The sequence below is a fragment of the Leucoraja erinacea genome, chromosome 29 (genome assembly GCF_028641065.1).
Source record: "Leucoraja erinacea ecotype New England chromosome 29, Leri_hhj_1, whole genome shotgun sequence".
Taxonomy (NCBI): domain Eukaryota; kingdom Metazoa; phylum Chordata; class Chondrichthyes; order Rajiformes; family Rajidae; genus Leucoraja; species Leucoraja erinaceus.
In genome coordinates this window covers 21,375,761-21,394,174 of record NC_073405.1, presented here as the reverse complement: position 1 = coordinate 21,394,174, position 18,414 = coordinate 21,375,761, and the positions used below count along the sequence as shown (strand labels likewise).

The window sequence follows — 18,414 nt, the reverse complement described above, 5'->3', positions numbered from 1 at the left end:
GGTTGAAGGGTCTGTTCCCATGCTGTATGACTCTAAGACTCAAATATAATGCAAAGAATCATAACATGTTCTCTTTCACAGTGCATTGACATCCTCTTTATTTTACCATTCAACACAGACTGATCAACTTTGGAAAAGTAACGTTGGAAAATATTTTTGAACCCCCAACCTTTTACCAGAGTTATTCTTGATCATTGTTGTTCAATTCAATGCAGACTTGATGAATGATCAGAGCCAATAAAGAACAGAACCAACTATTGGAAGAGAGAAGCAAAAGGCTGCTGATCGTAGTGCATGTCCTTTCAAAGTGCTCGCAGAGCAAGTCTGAACTTCAGCAAAGAATAACGTGTGCGTCATGCATGCCTTATTATGCCACCCACTTCAGCCATAACTCAGCAAACGCGGAGCACATCAATGCCTATAGCTGTCAAGATGATTTTGGTGATCAACGTTTTTAAACCTGCCTTCTTCTATTCTGGAGGTAGAGATATTTGCAACATTTTGCAGTTGCTCCATCAAATGGTGTGTGAAGGAGGTCATAGAGGCTCAGTGATGAAAGGAAGTATCAAGTTTCAACCTCTGTTGCCGGGGGCAGCAGGCAGGGGTAGCATTGAACGTAGACTCCACTTGGTACAGGGTGCCAGGGAGCCAATGGTCTTTGCAGGAGCCACAGGTCAGCTCCGCTCTGGTTGGTGTCCAGCTCAATTTCGACCAAGGCACACTGATCAAGTGGGTCAGTGCCAGTGACCCTGACGAGAAACCAGCTCCTAACCCCAGGATAGTTATTGGGTGACCCAGCACTGTGTTGCCAATTGACCTCGGACCTCTTAGTCCGCCTTGTACACTCACACACACACACACACACACACACACACACACACACACACACACACACACACACACACACACACACACACTCCCCACACACACACACACACACACACACACTCACTCACTCACTCACACACACACACACACACACACACACACACACACACACACACACACACACACACACACACACACACACACACACACACACACTCACACACACTCACACACACACACACACACACACACACACACACACACACACACACACACCCCCCACACACACACACACTCACTCACACACACACACACACACACACACACACACATTCACACACACACACATTCACACACACACACACACACACACACACACACACACACTCACACTCACACACACACACACACACACACACACACACACACACACACACACACTCCCACACACACACACACACACACACACACACACACTCACACTCACACACACACACACACATTCACACACACACACACACACACACACGTATTCACCCACACGAAGCAGAGACTGACAGCCAAGCCCCTACTAGGGTGACACAGTGGCGCAGCGCCGGAGACTCGGATGCAATCCAGACTATGGTTGCTGTCTGTATGGAGTCTGTACATTCTCCCGATGACCCCGTGAGTTTTCTCCGGGTGCTCTGGTTTGCGCCTACATTCCAAAGACGTGCAGGTTGGTAGATTAATTCGCTTCTGTAAGGTGCCCATAGTGCGTAGGATGCAAAACCGGGATGACATAGAACTAGTGTAGGGGTGACCATTGGTCGGCGTGGACTCAGTGGGCCGAAGGGCCTCTTTCCACGCTGCATCTCTAAACTAAACTAAACTAAAAGTGCGATGGAGCAGTTGCGTTGCATGCTGAAACAATGCCAATTACGCCCAGACCACTGCAGAAGAGCCAGCAAAGTTGGGCAGAGCAGCTCGTGATATTTTGGTGATCATCTGTTTCCCACAAACTGGCCCTTGCCGCCAGCCACATGGTGGTCTGGTGAGAGCAGAAACATGCAGAAGAGAAGGAGCTTGACAAAGGGGGCGAGGAGAAATGCGCAGGAGGTGGCAACCCAGGCAGCTGCTCTCTGCCCAGCCTCTCCACGGAGCATCATCTGGAGGTGATACTGGGAACTCCAACCCCAGTTTCCTCTTTCCTCAACCACGCAACTCCTTCTCTCCATCACGGACCAATACAACACCCATTTGGCCCTAAGAATATCCATTTACTGCTGAAGAAGTATTCTAAAACTAATATGAAAATCAACTCATGGCGGCTGTCAGCATTCCCTTGGCAACTGTCTTGCAAGTGCTCTAGGTTGTTCTGGCGCCCCAGTGTATTTCTACCCTATGGACAGAGCATAACGAGTGAGAAGCTGCTGGTCTTCAGCTGAATTGTCCTCAGAGGACACCCTTGAGAAGCTCTGGGACTGGTCTCGGCTGTGCACAGCATTATCTCGGCAGCATTGGCGGCAACATCTCAATGGTCCCAATAATCGGTTGTTGGACAGATAGGGAGCATTGTGTTGGCCGACCAAGGTGACCTGCAGCCATGACGGCAGCAGAAGTTGATCTTGTGCAGCTGTAGGTGACTTTGCACCTCAGAATCCGAGCATTAGGTGGCTGCTGTTCCGCAATCAAAATTGCAATCCGACACTCCAGACCACCCATGTCAATGGTTTGTCAGAGTTGGTCACAGCTTCTTGCTTGAAGGATTGCCGCTAGGCTCCGTGCAAAGTTGCTGGGCGCTGCCTACTCCCTGACATTCAACACAGGTGTTCTCACTGACTTTCCAACCCACCGTGGTGCATACCTACCCAGCATTTTTCCAGAATTCAACCTTATTTCTATCTGAGTGTGAACCATTGTCAACAGTATGATCTGCTGAGCTGTAATCTCCAGTGTTCTTTCTTGCCCTGTATTATCAGCTGCAACTAACACATGGCTAGGCTTTCTCCTCTCTGCTATCTTCCAAGGCATGTGTGCTCCCAGTATGAGAGCTGGCAATCAATAGAATCCTAGTCACACAGCACTCCTGTGCAGTCTGGTGTAAGTGGCTGAAGTGAGTGAATTGGTGCAGTGTGTGAGTTGTGGGTGTGAGTTTGGAGCAGTGCTGAGGGCAATACAAAGCAAGTAGATGATGGCCTATTGGCAAAATGGATGGGACGTGGCATTTGTAGATGCTTTCACTGGCCTCAACCTTAGGTGTCAGGTCAGTGGGCTTCCTGTGACGACGCGCTAAGTCCTCGCGTCTTATCGCCCTGTATTGTCTCCCACCGCATGTTGAACTTGCATCCAAAGGCCGTTCTCGACCCTGTGGCCCAGGGAACTTTCCCCTTGATCCAGTGCAGTGTCTGAGACGTCAGAGGTGCCATCGCCATCGTTTCACCATTCCATCTATTTTCCCCGATCCGGGTCCTCTTTATCCACGTCTTCCTGGGCCTGCTCCAAACACTAACTTAGTGCCTCCTGATGAAGCAGCAGAGGCTGCTTTTCCTGCAGGGAGAGCAAGCTTCCTGCTGACAGCAGTGGGCTCATTCCTGACACGTGCAGCCTGTGAACCGCGCAGTTTGTGCTGCTTGGGGACAGGGATCATTTGGGCTAATTTTGAGTCACAAGGAAATGCAGATGCTACAATCGTCAACAAAACACATGGTGCTGGTGTAACTCAGCGGGTCAGGCAGAATCTGTGGAGGGAATGGACAGGCGACGTTTCGGGGCCAGGACACCTCTTCAGGCTCCAGGGTTAATTTGGTGTTAGTTGCTCATTGTCTGCATTGCAATCAACAGGCATAAATTAATCTTGTGTCGTGATCCCAGCTTCCATTCTCAGGGACCATCCATTAATGCCTCTGATAAACCACCTTGCCATTTCAGTATCATCTCCCATGAATGTAACTCACTTATTCCCACAGAGCTGCGTTCCATGTGACGACTGTGCCTAAAGAATCCTTTTTTACATTGATCGATATTTTTAGCCAGCGTTTCAAAAGTTTACTGTGCAGGAACAAGACTGTCAGCAAAAAGAAAAACACAGCATGTTCCATCATTTTCTTCACAAAGATGTAAAAATAGAAGGAAGGAGGTTGAGATGTCATCCGGCTCGATTCTAAACTTAGTTGCTTTTGTGATTGCTTGTAGGGTGGAGCGGCCTGGCCTGTCTCTTTTTGCCCCAGCTCAGCAGTGAGCAAGCTGTCACGGTGGATTCACAGGTGTTTTGTACTCTTCTCTCGGCAGGGTGAAGCTGTGGCCGGGAGCGCTAGTGGCAGTGGCGGCACTGAGCCGGCGGCGGCTCCCAGTCAGGGCAGCGTCCTGCAGTTCTTCACCAAGCTGCGCCGCCACGCCAGCCTGGAGGGGGCGAGCCCCTACTTCAAGATCAAAAAATGGAAGTTTGAAACCAGTCAGAGAGCACTGAGCCTCGACACCAGAGGTAAGATGATCACAAGAGTCAGCAAGCAATGCACTTTGACTATGACATTTGCCACAGAAGGCTGTGGGGCCCAAGTTTAGTTTAGTCTAGAGATACAGCCCGGTAACAGGCCCTTCAGCCCACCAGCAATCCTCGCATATTAATACTATCCTACACACACTAGGGACAATTTTTACATTTACCAAACCAATTTACCTACATACCTGTACGTCTTTGGAGTGTAGGCGGAAACTGAAGATCTCGGAGAAAACCCGCGCAGGTCACAGGGAGAACGCACAAACTCCATACAGACAACACCCGTAGTCGGGATCGAACCTGGATCTCTGGCGCTACAAGCACTATAAGACAGCAACTTTACCGCTGCCCCACGGTGCCGCCCTAATGGATAGTCAATGGATATTTTTAAGACAGAGATAGATTCCTATTTAGTACGGGTGTCAGGGGTTATGGCTCTGGTGAGAAGGCAGGACAATGGGGTTAGGAGGGGGAGATAGATCAGCCATGATTGAATGGCAGAGTAGACTTGATGAGCCGAATGGCCTAATTCTACTCCCATCACTTATAACCTTATGACTTTGGTCGGCCCTTCTCCATCCACCAGAGGGCTGGCAAGAAATTCATTTGCAACTGAGTACAACTGTAAACCATTATGATGGAGGCAGACACCATTCAGCCCATCATATCAATACGGGATCTAAAACCTACTCTGCCACTCTCAGCCGACAGCTTTCTAGTTTGTACAATATAAACTCTTATGATACAGACAAACACCATTCGGCCCATCGTATCAATACTGGATCTAAACGTTTTTTTACAAACCCTTCATTTATTCTTTGAACCTCTTCATATCTCTAGTTTTCCTCTCCCCTGATTCTCAGTCTGAAGAAAGGTTTTGACCCAAAACGTCATCTAATCCTTTTCTTCAGAGATGCTGCCTGACCCCCTGAGTTACTCCAGCATTATGTGTCTATCTTCGGTGTAAACCAGCATCTGCAGTTCCTTCCTACACACTGGATCTAAAAGCTATTTCCATTGATACCACACCCCCCTGTGGGCCCATAGCTTTCTAGTTTGTAAAATTATAAATTGTTATAATACAGGCAGACATCACTCAGCCCATCATACCAATACTGGATCTAAAAGCTATTGTATTAATGCTACTCCCTACCCCCTCAGCCTGTAGCCTTCTAGTTGCTAAGTCATGTACAGCTGTGTCCAGGTTTAGTTTAGTTTAGAGATACAGCATGGAAACAGGCCATTTGGCCCACTGTGTCCATGCTGATCATTGATCACTCATCCACTCTAGTTCTATGTAATCCCACTTTGTCATCCACAACCTGCACATTAGGGGCAATTTTCAGAGGCCCACGCTGTCACCAAGAAAACGTGCAAACTCCACACAGACAGCACCCAAAGTCAGGATCGAACCCTGGCCTCCGAAGCTGTGAGACAACAGCTGTGCCCGCTGAGCAACTGTGCTGCCTTAAGGGTCGCATAAGACTTTAATTCCTGAGACAGACGATGTTTCGGGTTGGGACATTCTTCAAACTTCAGAAGGGTGCTGATCCGAAATGTCATCTGTCCATTCCCTCCACAGATTCTGCCGTTCACAGGAAGCCGGGTGTCTGATGCTGTAAGGCAGCAACTCTGCCAGGTGCTGCATCATTGTGCAGTAGGTTTTTCGTAAATCAGGACATTCATAACCCTGGGAGCCCCTTTAATTTTTAAGTGAGTATTTCTGCCACCACTATAACTGTCCGGGAGTCAGTTTCTGATTCCCCACAACTCCGTAACTGAACAATATAGTTCCTTGCTGCTCCATCCGGTTATTTCACCAATTACCCCAAACTTGCAGGCCCTGGTTTTTGACCCTTTTCTGTGGGAAATAGGACCATATGTATCACAAACAACTGTTTGGATTCTTTAAGGTGGACAAAAATGCTGGAGAAACTCAGCGGGTGAGGCAGCATCTATGGAGCGAAGGAATAGGTGATGTTTCGAGTCGAGACCCTTCTTCAGACTGATGTGGGGGTGGGGGGTGGGGGCGAGAACCAGCATCTGTAGTTCTTTCTTTAAACATTTGGATTCTTTAGATCAGTCCCGTTGGAGTCAGTTTCCAATTACTGGGCAAGTTTCATAAATTTGCTCCTCCACACAAATAACTTGCTAATTGAGCAGGAGATTTGAATCAGTTTTATGAAGGAGATGGAGGCCATGCAGCCCACTGAGTCTACATCAGTTCCTGTCAATCCCCCCTCTAACCCGTGTTTGGCCTCATGCAGTTTAATTTCAGCGTGATACAGCATGGAAACAGGCCCTTCGGCCCACCGGGTCCGTGCCGACCAGCGATCCCCGCACACTAACACTATCCTACACACACTAGGGATAATGTTTACATTTACCAAGCCAATTAACCTGCAAACCTGTACGTCTTTGGAGTGCGGGAGGAAACCAAAGATCTCAGAGAAAACCCACGCAGGTCTCGGGGAGAACGTACAAATTCCGTACAAACAGCATCCGTAGTCAGGATCAAACTCTGGTTTCGGGCGCTGTAAGCACTGTAGGCAGCAACTCTACTGTGTCTCACAGAACCCCTTTGCTTTTCATGCATTTGTTACTCTAAATGGATCGAGGATGGTCTGGTTTACACAGCACGCCTGACAGATTCAGCGGGGGATTATTTGAATTAGTTTATTTTTCTGACCTGTGATGCGTCGGGAGAGTTTACCAATTCCACCAGCACTGCTGTAGTAAGAAGCCAGTGTGGAACTGGACCACAGAACCACTCTTCCACTCACGCCTTTGTAGCGTCACATGCTGTGATGATGTTTCAGCCAATTATTTCATTTCTACGTTAAGCCTAAGTGAATCTTTTGTAGGATAAATCTACGCAAACCTTGAAGTGACGACTTTCATTGAGGTTGCTCAAAATAAACCTGCCGTTTTCGTTTTTTTTTTTAAATGGTCCCTTGCCAAATTTAAAAACATTTAGGTTTATGCTTATATTTGTCATGTGTACTGAGGTAAAGTGAAAAATTTGTTTTGCATGCTAGCCATTCATATCAGATAATACTATACACTAATACAATCAAGCCAAACTCAAATACAATAGTTAGAGCAAAGGGAAAGATAAAGAAGAAAGATCTTCATATCTGTATAAAGTACAAGATATAGTTATATACAGTATACTATACTATACTACAATATTATATACTATAATAGTATTGTAGTATTATACTATAATACTGTATTGTATTAGAAACTATAATATATACTATAATACTATATTATAGTATTTCTTTATACTATAATATAATGTAAAGATTATATATAGAATATAGTATATATTCTACTATTCACAGTGGAATATAGTTCTCAGCTTGTCACGCACCATCCAATGTCTACAATGGGGTAGAGATGAATTGTACAGTAGCCTGGCTTGTGGAACCTGATTCAGAAACCTGCTAACAGAGGGAAAGAAGCTGTTCCTGAGACTGGTTTTGTGCCCTTTCAAGCATCTTATCTTCTGCCCGATGGGAGTGGAGAGAAGAAGGAATGATTGGGGTGGGATGTCTTTGATTATATTGGCTGCTTTTCCAAAGCAGCGTGAAATGTAGATGGAATCAATGATAAGGAGTCTAAACATTGAAAATTTACATTCTGCTGTCTGATAACTCCTCCTAGCGGCAGCATACACAAGGAAAAGAGTAACGAGCCAAGGCAGCTACCATGTGCTACACCAAAGGGTATAAAATGGTCGTGAAAATCACCACAATAGCTTTATAAAGAAGACTTCCTGTTATTGAATAATGTGGGTGCATTGTAGAGAAATAATAATAATAATAATAATAATAATAATAATAATAATAATAATAATAATAATAATAAATTTTATTTGTGGGTGCCTTTCAAAAGTCTCAAGGATACCTTACAGAATTTAACAAGAGTAAAAAACATATAATCGGAGTAAAATAAATAGTAAAGACATCACCAATACACAAATTAAAGACAGAATTCGATCCAAAGACAAAAAAATCAAAAACACAATGTGAAGAGAGAGCAGCGGCAGCTAAACCGCGCCAGCGTACACTCTCCCTTCCGACAGCCATCTTGGACACAAACTAAAATAATCACTTACACACAAAAATCATCCCCCCACAATGGTTACCACTGTGGGGGAAGGCACAATATCCAGTCCCCATCCCCAGTTCTCCCAAAGTCAGGCCTATTGAGGCCTCCACTATTGCCTCTACGGAGGCCCGATGTTCCTGTGTTTGGTGGTGTGTTTGACAGTGTTAGAGTGATGAGGTGGGAGGAGAAAATGGTCATAGATCTTTCTTCATGAGAACCCTCAAGTTCAGTAGAGCTGATCTGCAGTGGTAGGTAGGCCCTCATTTGAAACAGACAAATGTCACTTTCTTCGTGGGGTTGCTGCATTTTAATGTTGCCAGATTTCCCCGACCGTAAATATCCTTCAATGTGATATCAACAAGAAGAGTAGTGCATAGTTTCCTTTGCATCACTTCAGATTTACAAATTGGGATACAGATCAGGTACCGAAACGAGGGGAGAAATGGCAGATGGAGTTTAATCTGAGCAAGTGTTAGATGTTGCACTTTGGGAAGTTGAGCATGAGGGGAAAGTATATAGTTAATGGTCAAATCCTTAACAGCATTGATGTACAGAGGATTCTTGGGGGCCCAAGTCTATAGCTCCCCTAACATAGTAAATAGAGTGATAAAGAAGGCCTATGGTATGCATGCCTTTATTTGTCAGGGCGTGAGTATAAGAGTCCGGAAGTCATGTTGGAGCTTTATAGGACTGTAATTGTGCCACATTTGCAGATTGTGTGCAGTTCTGGTCACCCAATTACAGGAAGGATGTGGAGACTTTGGAGAGGGTGCAGAAAAGATTTACCAGAAGGATGTAAATGGTATTGACTATGAGGAAAGGTTGGACAAACTTGCAATGTAACCTCTGGAGCGCCAGAGGTTAAGGGGAGACCTGATAGTCAGATCCTTTTTCTGGAAATGTCAAAGTTTAAAGAAGCGGTGAGGGGTGGGTTAATGGAACGCATTGTAATGGAGGGTGGTGGAGGCAGATGTGATAGCGCTATTTAAGAGGCTTTTAGACAGGCATGTGGATATGCAGTGAATTGAGGGATATGGATCATATGCAGGCAGATTATATTAGTTTATATTGGCATCATGTTCAGCCTAGACATTGTGGGCTGAAGGGCCTGTTCCTGTGTGAGGTGTTAACCTAATGGCAGTGCACTCACTAAGGCAACATTGTGATTTAGCTTAGTTTAGTTTCGAGACACAGCACGGAAACAGGCCCTTTGACCCATCTAGTCCGCACCGACCAGCGATCCCCACACACTAACACGATCCTACGCAATTTATATTTATACCAAGCCAATTAACCTACAAACCTGTATGTCCTTGGGGTGTGGGAGGAAACCGAAGATCTCGGAGAAAACCCCCCCCAGGTAACAGGAAGAATGTACAAATTTTGCACGGACAGCACCCGCAGTCAGGATCGAACCCGGGTCTCTGGCGCTGTAAGGCAGCAACTCTACCGCTGTGCCACCGTGTTCCAGGCAATCATGTTAAACTTTGACCTCCCATTTGTACAACACACTATGAATGGCAAAGTTTGTGAATTAGTCCTTGGGAAACGTGACACCTTTCAGTTACTGTAAGGTATTCCTTTCAGATCCAATCACACACTTTGTGTGACATAGACAGAACCTTCTCTGAAGTGTTGATAGTTTCCCATTTAATGTGCAAATGTTCGTTTTGAGACTGATCTGGTTGCAATAGATGTGCTAGTATAGAAGTTAAATAAGGCATTTGGAAGACTTGGCTATTGATCTGGAGTAGAGCATTCAAATTCCATCATAGCAGCTGAGGAATTTCAATTCAACTAACACATTAAAACACATTAAAACACACAAAATAACTTGTTTGAGCTTTAGGGACTGAGGCTGTAAGATTGTTATGGAGACGAAAATACACCTGTACTTACCTAAATGTCTCTTGTCACTCCAGGCTTCTCTGTGTTATGGAGAGCGCACTATTCCTGGCAATGTTTCCTAGACACGCAGCATAATTTGGAATTTACTTCTCTCAGTTTTCAATGCACTGCGAAACTAGAATGAGTCATGAATATCCAAGAAATTTTTACAATTTTGGCCAACCACATGTGCAATCAAGCTTGTTCTCAACACTGGCAAGGATTACAGAAAATGAATTCTTGCCAGAGTTTTCAAAAACTGTGTCGAGCTGAAAAGCAGGCAGGGAGTTAAACTGGTTTACATTAATTACTCGATAAGCGAATGGCCTAATTCTGCTTCAATGTCTTATGGTAAAGTTGCAACAGGACAGAACATAGATTGTAAAATAGAATTACAAAAGGGTGACAGGAAGTTTGTCAAAAAAACAGAGTGGGATATTTGAGTTTGAAGTTCAGCATGGAAGAAGATAGCTTTGGGGGTGTAGGGAGGGAATTCTATAGTCATGGCCTAAACACAGTTGTCAATAAAACCAAAATAGTAAGTCAGTGCGGTATTATCTACTGGGAAATCAAAAGTAAACCTCAAATTCTGGGATTTTGACAAAAGCCAAGGGAGAACATGTCCATGGGGTGATGCATTTGTATATTATAAATTTCCAATCAGCGAGAAGTTTTGGGCCAAAACCCTTCTTCAGACTGAGGAACTCTGTGGGGGGGGGGGGGGGGGGAGAGAAAATGGAGAAATGTGAAGAAGGGTGGAGCCAGTGTGTGTTTTTATTGAGACACTGCCTGAGAAGGTGAGGAGAAAGTAAGGACTACCTGAAATTAGAGAAGTCAATGTTCATACCGCTGGGGTGCAGGCTGCCCAAGCGAGGTGCTGCTCCTCCAATGAATGGCGGTGCTGGCTCGAAGTGCCAAATGGCCTACTCCTGCACCCATTGACTACACTGAGAAAGGAAATTAAGAAAGATTGAAGGATTGCAGAAATACATTAATGTAATATTCTCGGCTGACTGAAGATTACCTTGTTTACCTAAAGACCCAAATAACAGGAAATCCTTAATATAAAACGTCATTGCAATTTCTTAGTTTGAACATTGGCGTTGCTCTATTGCACGAATAAGTGATTTTCCATATAAACTTATAAATTCTTCTTATTCTTGTCTTGCTGAATTATATCCTTCTACTCGGCAGTGAGTTCAAGAAATAAAACCTACTAATCATATCTCTTACATTAACACCCAAGTGATTTTATGTATCAAAAACAGCAAAGATCCCAACATCAATCCCCATATAGGCCACAACTCCCAGACTTTGAATCAGTAAAACATTTCACCACAGTCACCTTTTGCCTCCTAACACCAAACAAATTTTGGATCCAATTAGCCAGCGCACTTGGGATCATAGGTTCAGAGGTCATAGGAGCAGAGGTAGGTCATTCGGCCCATCGAATCTACTCAGACTCAGATTCAATTTTAATTGTCATGCACCCAGTGACTACACTGTACAGAAACAACGAAATTGCAGGTGTACAGTACAGAGACAACGACTGAATACCTTGTTTACATTAAAAACCATGAAGAAAATCTAATCATAAAACGTCATTGCAAACCCCATCCTTTGATTGGCGTTGCTCTATTGACACGAATATGATTTTCCATATAAACTTATAAATTCTTCTTATTCTTGTCTTGCTGAATTATATCCTTCTACTCGGCAGTGAGTTCAAGAAATAAAACCGAACTAAATTTTTTTTCCCATTAGTCCCACCTGTTTATGTATCATACCATAACCCTCCCACATCCCTCCTCATCCATATGCCAATCCAGACTTGAATTTTAAATGATGCCACAGTGAACCTTTTGCCTCCTAACACCACAAATTTTTCCACTGGAAGCTCATTCCACACCGCTACCACTCTCTGACCACTCTCTGAGTAAAGAAGGTTCATTCCCCTCATATTACTCCCTAACCTGGCTGTCTATCCTTAATTCTGAACCCCATCCTCCTGCCTTCTCCCCTTGACAGCCCTTACAAATTCCAGAATCGGTCAAATCTCCGTCTTAGAAATACCCAAAGACTTGTGTTTCACTGCCGGCTGTGGCAATGAATGCCGCAGATTCACCACCCTCTGACTAAAGGTATTCTTCCTCATCTCCATTCTAAAGGTGCGTCCTTTTATTCTGAGGCCACGCCCTCTGATCCCAGATTCTCCCACGTGGAAAGATTCTCTCTGCATTCACTCCATAGAAGTCTATTTTGATCCCAATTGCTTTAATCATCTGGACCAGCCCACCAAGTGGGACCTTGTGAAATGTCTTACTAAAGGCTATGTAGACCAGATCTATCACCCTGCCTTCGACAGTCTCCTTGGTTACCTTCTCAAAAATCTCAATGAAATGAATGAGACAGGAATTCCTTCTCACAAACCAATGCTGTCGGTTATTAGTCCCCACCTTTCCAAATGAAATCGTGGTCTTTAGGATTTTCTTCAATAATTTCCATTGCACATAAGTAAGGGCTAACTGGCCTGCAGCTATTGGCCTTAAACCTGCATCCTTCTTAAGTAAAGTATTGACATTAACTACCCTTCTTCAGTCTGAAGAAGGGTCCCGACCTGAAATGTCACCTATCCATGTTCTCCTGAGATGCTTCCAAAGCGTGCTGAGCTACTCCAGTTATTTGTGTCTTCTAACTACCCTCCAGCCTTCCTGTTCCTTATCTGTGGTTAATGAAAATGCAAAAATCTCTTGTCAAGGACCCGACAATTTCTTCCCTTGTTTCCCATCACATCCTGACATGGATCTCATCCGGCCCTGGCGATTTATCCACACTTACGTGTTCAGAAACATTTAACGCCTCCTTATTTACATATAAATGGTTCAGAACTCCCTGAATATAAAAATACATAATGACAATAAGCAAAACCATATTAAGGAAGCAATTGATATTACAACCCTTACAACCCAGCGATTATGAATGCTGATTTCTCTCAGTACAAATAACTCCTGCATTCCCTCCCTCCCCTCTTCCCATCTCCCCACCCTAGTCATCCGATCAGTTCCACTGTTTGCATTGTTATATCTAAAGATACTATAGCGGAGTTTGGTATCTCTCGTTAGCACGTCACCGCACCCAACAAAGGGCCATTATTGACTCCAGCCTACCTGAGGTCATCTGTTGCCGGCCATCATTTTTTCTTACCCCCAGTTTCTAACCCCCCCCCCCCCCCCGCCCCGCCTTCCACCCCCCATTCTATATTTCAGTCTTAGGAAGGGTTCTGACCAAAACGTTACCTATTCCATTTCTTCACACATGCTGCCTGACCTGCTGAGCTACTCCAGCAGTTTTGTGTCTGTCTTTCTTGAAGGATTATTAATCTGTGCTGGTACAAGGAAAAATGTTGAAAATAACATGAAGAAACCAAATCTTAAATGACTAATGCTATGCAGAAAGAAAATCACTGACCGATAGTGCTAAAGTTCACTCATTTACTTCCCTTTGGATCTGAATCTGTGGAACACATTGCCACGGAGGGCTGTGGAGGTCAAGTCAATGGATATTTTTAAGGCGGAAATTGACAGATTCTTGATTAGTGCAGATGTCAGGGGTTATGGGGCGAAGGATAAGAATGGGGTTGAGAGGGAAAGATAAATCAGCCATAATTAAATGGCAGAGTAGACTTGTTGGGCCGAATGGTTTAATTCAGCTCCTAGAAGTCAGGAACTTATGAATATACAGGAAGTGAGAAAAACCAGTGGACAATGATTGCACATGTTTTCATCAGCAACCAAAGAGGAGTCCTTCCCTGAATTATTTTAAATAATCCTCTCTGGTATTCCTGAGAAATTCCCGTTGACGTCGTTCACCAAGTTCACCCAAAGATCTTTCGCGTATCCATTTGGTTCTCGCTAATCGAGAATGTTGTGTTTATTAGGCTCCCCAAAGAGACACCAGTTCCATCGACAGCGAGCAGCCAGTGAGAGCATGGAGCATGAAGACCAGGATCCTCACCAGACCGACATCATACAGTACATCGCCCACACTGATGACATCACCTTTTGCCCCCCTCCAACCTCATTCACACAGCCCCCCTCCAGTCCGCCTTCATCAGTTGCCAGGTACTGTTCACTCAGTTATGATTTAATGAATGAAAATATTATCGTTTTGCTTTTTGCTGACTTGAGTTAAGATTACTTATTGTAAGAAATAATAACCATGTACAAGTGAAACTTGTGTCCGCATGTTTGTGTTCATCTGCATGTGTGTGTCTGCATGTATATGTCTTCTAGCGTGTATGTCAGCACGTGTTTGCCTGTGGGTATATGCCCACGTGTGTGTCTGCATGTGTGTGTGTTTCTCCATTTGTGTGTCCATGTGTATGTGCCCAGATATGTGTGTGTGTGTGTGTGTGTCTGCGTATATGTCTGCACGTGTGTGTGTCTCCCAGCGCGTGCACCGCATGTGTTTGCCCGTGGCCATGTGTTCACACGTGTGTGTCCATCCGCTTGTGTCCACGCATATGTGTAACCACGTCTGAGGGTGTGTGCCCATGCGTACGTGTGTCTGTGTGTGTGTGTCCTTGTGAATATCTGTGTGTCCCTGGATGTGTTCACAGGTATGTATGTCCGCATGTGTGTGCAACCCCATATGTGTGAGTCCCTAGGTATGTGTGTCCACACGTGTGTTCATGTGGCTATGTGTTTAAGCACCTTTATATCATGTGTGCAAACGGTGTGTACATGTAAGTATACATAGTTATTAAACTGAACAGATCAGTGTGATGCTTGTGCTCAGAACCACTCAGATTCTCAACTGAATGTATTTCTAGATATCAATGTCTAAAATTACTGCAGAGAGCAATCTGATCTACTGCTTGAGTTAGTATTTATGTGTAATGATTATATCATCTTGAGGATCATTTTGAATTTGTGCGTAAAATGTTGGGGCATTGGGGTGCTCCTAACTAAATACAATTGGCTGCCTCTTCGCACATATTCAAATTCACCCTCACTATGTTTTGAATCTCAAGGGCATTCAATTATCTTTAACTTATTCAACGTGAAAAGGAACTTTAAAAAAAAATCATTGTCTGTTAAACATCACTGAATAATCATATGCACTTGAGAAGATAAGAATGTACTCTTTTGGTCGAACTCTGAGTATTAAGCAATGTGCAAGGGCCGTGCAGAAAATAAATCCTGGGCAGGATTGCAAACATCTGGTGACAGATTCTGCCAAATATTCTTTCTATTTCAGTTAAAAGATTATAACTCTTACAGATTTTTGTTAAGGGCATGGGTGTTCCCTTGGGATCTGCACTGCAGATAATATTTCACAGAAATTTATTGCAATGGTTTTATAAATATGATGAAAAAGAGAATATATTGCAGTAAACAGCAGATATTACCATTTGAAGTCTAATTTAACCATAGAGGTTAACTGATAGTGTTAACGTATTTTCAAGTATTTTTACAGCATTACAATAAGATTGGAATTCTTCATTCCTTGACAAAGCACGTCCATATATTATTCATCATTTTATATAAAGTATGCTTATCGTGGTCTGCAAAATACTAAATAATACGCAGAGGCATTGATTGTGATGAACATTGTATTCACGTATGGAGTGCATTCAGAATATCACATCACAAATCTATCCCCGACTCTCCAACCCTCAGCCCTGCAGTTTTTAACTGAATAGATTTGTGGGGTAAATGAATTGCCCAAGCGTTGCAGTGCATTTCAGTTGCAAAAGTGCAGCCAGTTTGATAATAATCAAACAGTTAATTCTCCGGACGATGTTGGAAAATTAACTCCTAGTTTGGAAGTTGGAGATGCACTAATTCAGACTTAGCTCTGCGTTCAACACCAATTCCAAAGTTAGCAAATCACAAAGTGCTGGAGTCAGGCAGCAGCTGTGAGCAAATGGATGGGTGACATTTTGGGTCGGGAGACTTCTTCAGACTGGAAGAAGTCTGACCCGCTGAGTTACTCCAGCACATTATGTTTTGCTTAAGATTAAGGGCGGTCACGGTGGCGCAGCGGTAGAGTTGCTGCCATACAGCAAACGCAGCGCCGGAGACCCGGGTTCGATCCCGACTACAGATGCTGTCTGTACGGAGTTTGTACGTTCTCCCCGTGACCTGCATGGGTTTTCTCCGAGTTCTTTGGTTTCCTCCCACACTCCAAAGACGTAAGGGTTTGTAGGTTAATTGGCTTGGTAAATGTAAAAATTGTCCCTAGTGAGTGTAGGATAGTGTTAGTGTGCAGGGATTGCTGGTCGGCGCGGACCGTTGGGCCGAAGGGCCTGTTTCCGCGCTGTATCTCTAAACTAAACTAAAAAAATTCAGCATCTGTAATTTCTCATGGGCGGCACAGTGGCACAGCAATAGAGTTGGTGCCTTACAGCGCCAGAGACCCAGGTTCGATCCTGACTATGGGTGCCGTCTGAATGGAGTTTTACCTTCTCCCTGTCACCGCATATGCTTTCTGCAGGTACGCTGTGCATGCGTGTATGGGTGTAATCTTCTCAGTGCCAACCCCATTGATCATTCGTCACTTTGAGTAGCTATGGGCGTGGGATTCCTGAGTTTCAGTGAGAATGTTGGCTTTTTTCAAAGGAAGTTTTGAGCACATCCTGATCCTCTCAGTATCCAAAATCTGATTAGGGAATTTCTAGACGCTTAAGTTCTCACATTTGTGTTCAAATCCTCCATGGTTTTATCCTCCCCCCCCATGTTTGTAATCTCCTTCAGATGTTTAACCCTCTGAGATATTTAAGTTCCCTCAATTCTGGCCTTTTCATTGTCTCCAAATAGACTTATTCTAATTTTAACAGAGAGAATGCCAGCTGTGAAGGTCTTAAGGTTTGGAATTCTATTTCTGAATCTCTCTGCCTTTGGATCACTGTTTTAGTCATTCCATTAAACCTATCTTTTGACCAACCTCTTGGGGGGTTATCTCCTTCTCACATGTGTCATTGTTAAATCCAGTTTAGTGGAGCTGTGAAGAACCTTGAGACAGTTTGCCACATCAGCGGTACTTTAAGCATGAATTATTTTACTCCACCCAATGTGTCATAAAATTTAGTGTCCTTGAGACGTGAAATAGAATACTACCACAGGGAAGGAGATTTTGCACTGAACTTCAGCAAAAGGCTAACGTCAACCTCAGTCATTGTTCTGGCTAGACTGTGAGCTCAGTTCCGGGAGAAGGCTGGGCCATTCATGGCCACCCCACAGAAAGTCTGAATGGGTACAGGTGGAAATGTATAGAGTCGTCAAGAGATAAGGCATGGAAATGGACTCTTTGTGCAAACCATCAAGTTCCCATTTACAGTAATCCTGCTCTAATGTCCGTTATTACGTTTCCACCAACTCTCAACCTCCCAACCAAATTTCACCGTTCATTTACACACTTGAGTCAATTTACAGTGACCAATGAGCAGAACAACCTTCCATTTCTTGGGTGTTGTCTCATTATTTTCAGGCTTAGTACAATTCGGAATCTGCCTGGGATGAGATCAGATACACTCCGGATAACAGTAATATTGAAGTATGGCATGATTCCGTGGTTCCTGCTAACTTCTGAAATCTAGAAGATAAATATTTGTCCTCTGTTGAATAGGCTAAGCAGGCGATCTGGTAACAAAGGAGTGATGAACTCTGCTTGTGAGAATCAATGCACCAAATTTCAGAAGCGTTATTCAGTGTGCATGCATCCCAAGCTAGTTCTCGTTATTTGTACATAAATGTGTCTGTAAGGTAGTTTTTGCTAATAATCTGTAAACCACCTTTACAAACTGCAGTCAGGTATTGCATGTGGGATCTATATGTTTGAGGTGCATCTCAACATGATTCAGCCATGGAGCAGTTTCAGAAAAAATGGCAGTTTCTTCCAGCAGTGCATTTCAAACTTGTGGACAAGCCAGCAACGGTACTGTAGATAGTTTCATGGGTTTAGTTTAGTTTAGTTTGGAGATACAGCGCAGGAACAGGCCCTTTGGGCCACTAAGTCCGCGCCGACCAGCGATCCCCGCACACTTACCATATCCCACACACACTTGGGGTGATTTACAATTGTACCAAGCAAATTTACCTGTA

At 44.1% G+C, this 18,414-nt stretch overlaps 1 protein-coding gene across 6 annotated transcripts in view; it reads left to right on the top strand.

Moving 5' to 3' along the window:
- Window positions 1-18,414, top strand: part of cbarpb (CACN subunit beta associated regulatory protein b) — a 161,419-nt gene that overhangs the window by 131,817 nt on the left and 11,188 nt on the right. For all 6 annotated transcript variants that reach the window (XM_055658883.1, XM_055658880.1, XM_055658881.1 and 3 more), the window contains 2 exons: window positions 4,099-4,291; window positions 14,247-14,430. In XM_055658883.1, the coding sequence (XP_055514858.1) occupies window positions 4,099-4,291; window positions 14,247-14,430 (377 nt within the window). The remainder of the gene's footprint in view (window positions 1-4,098; window positions 4,292-14,246; window positions 14,431-18,414) is intronic.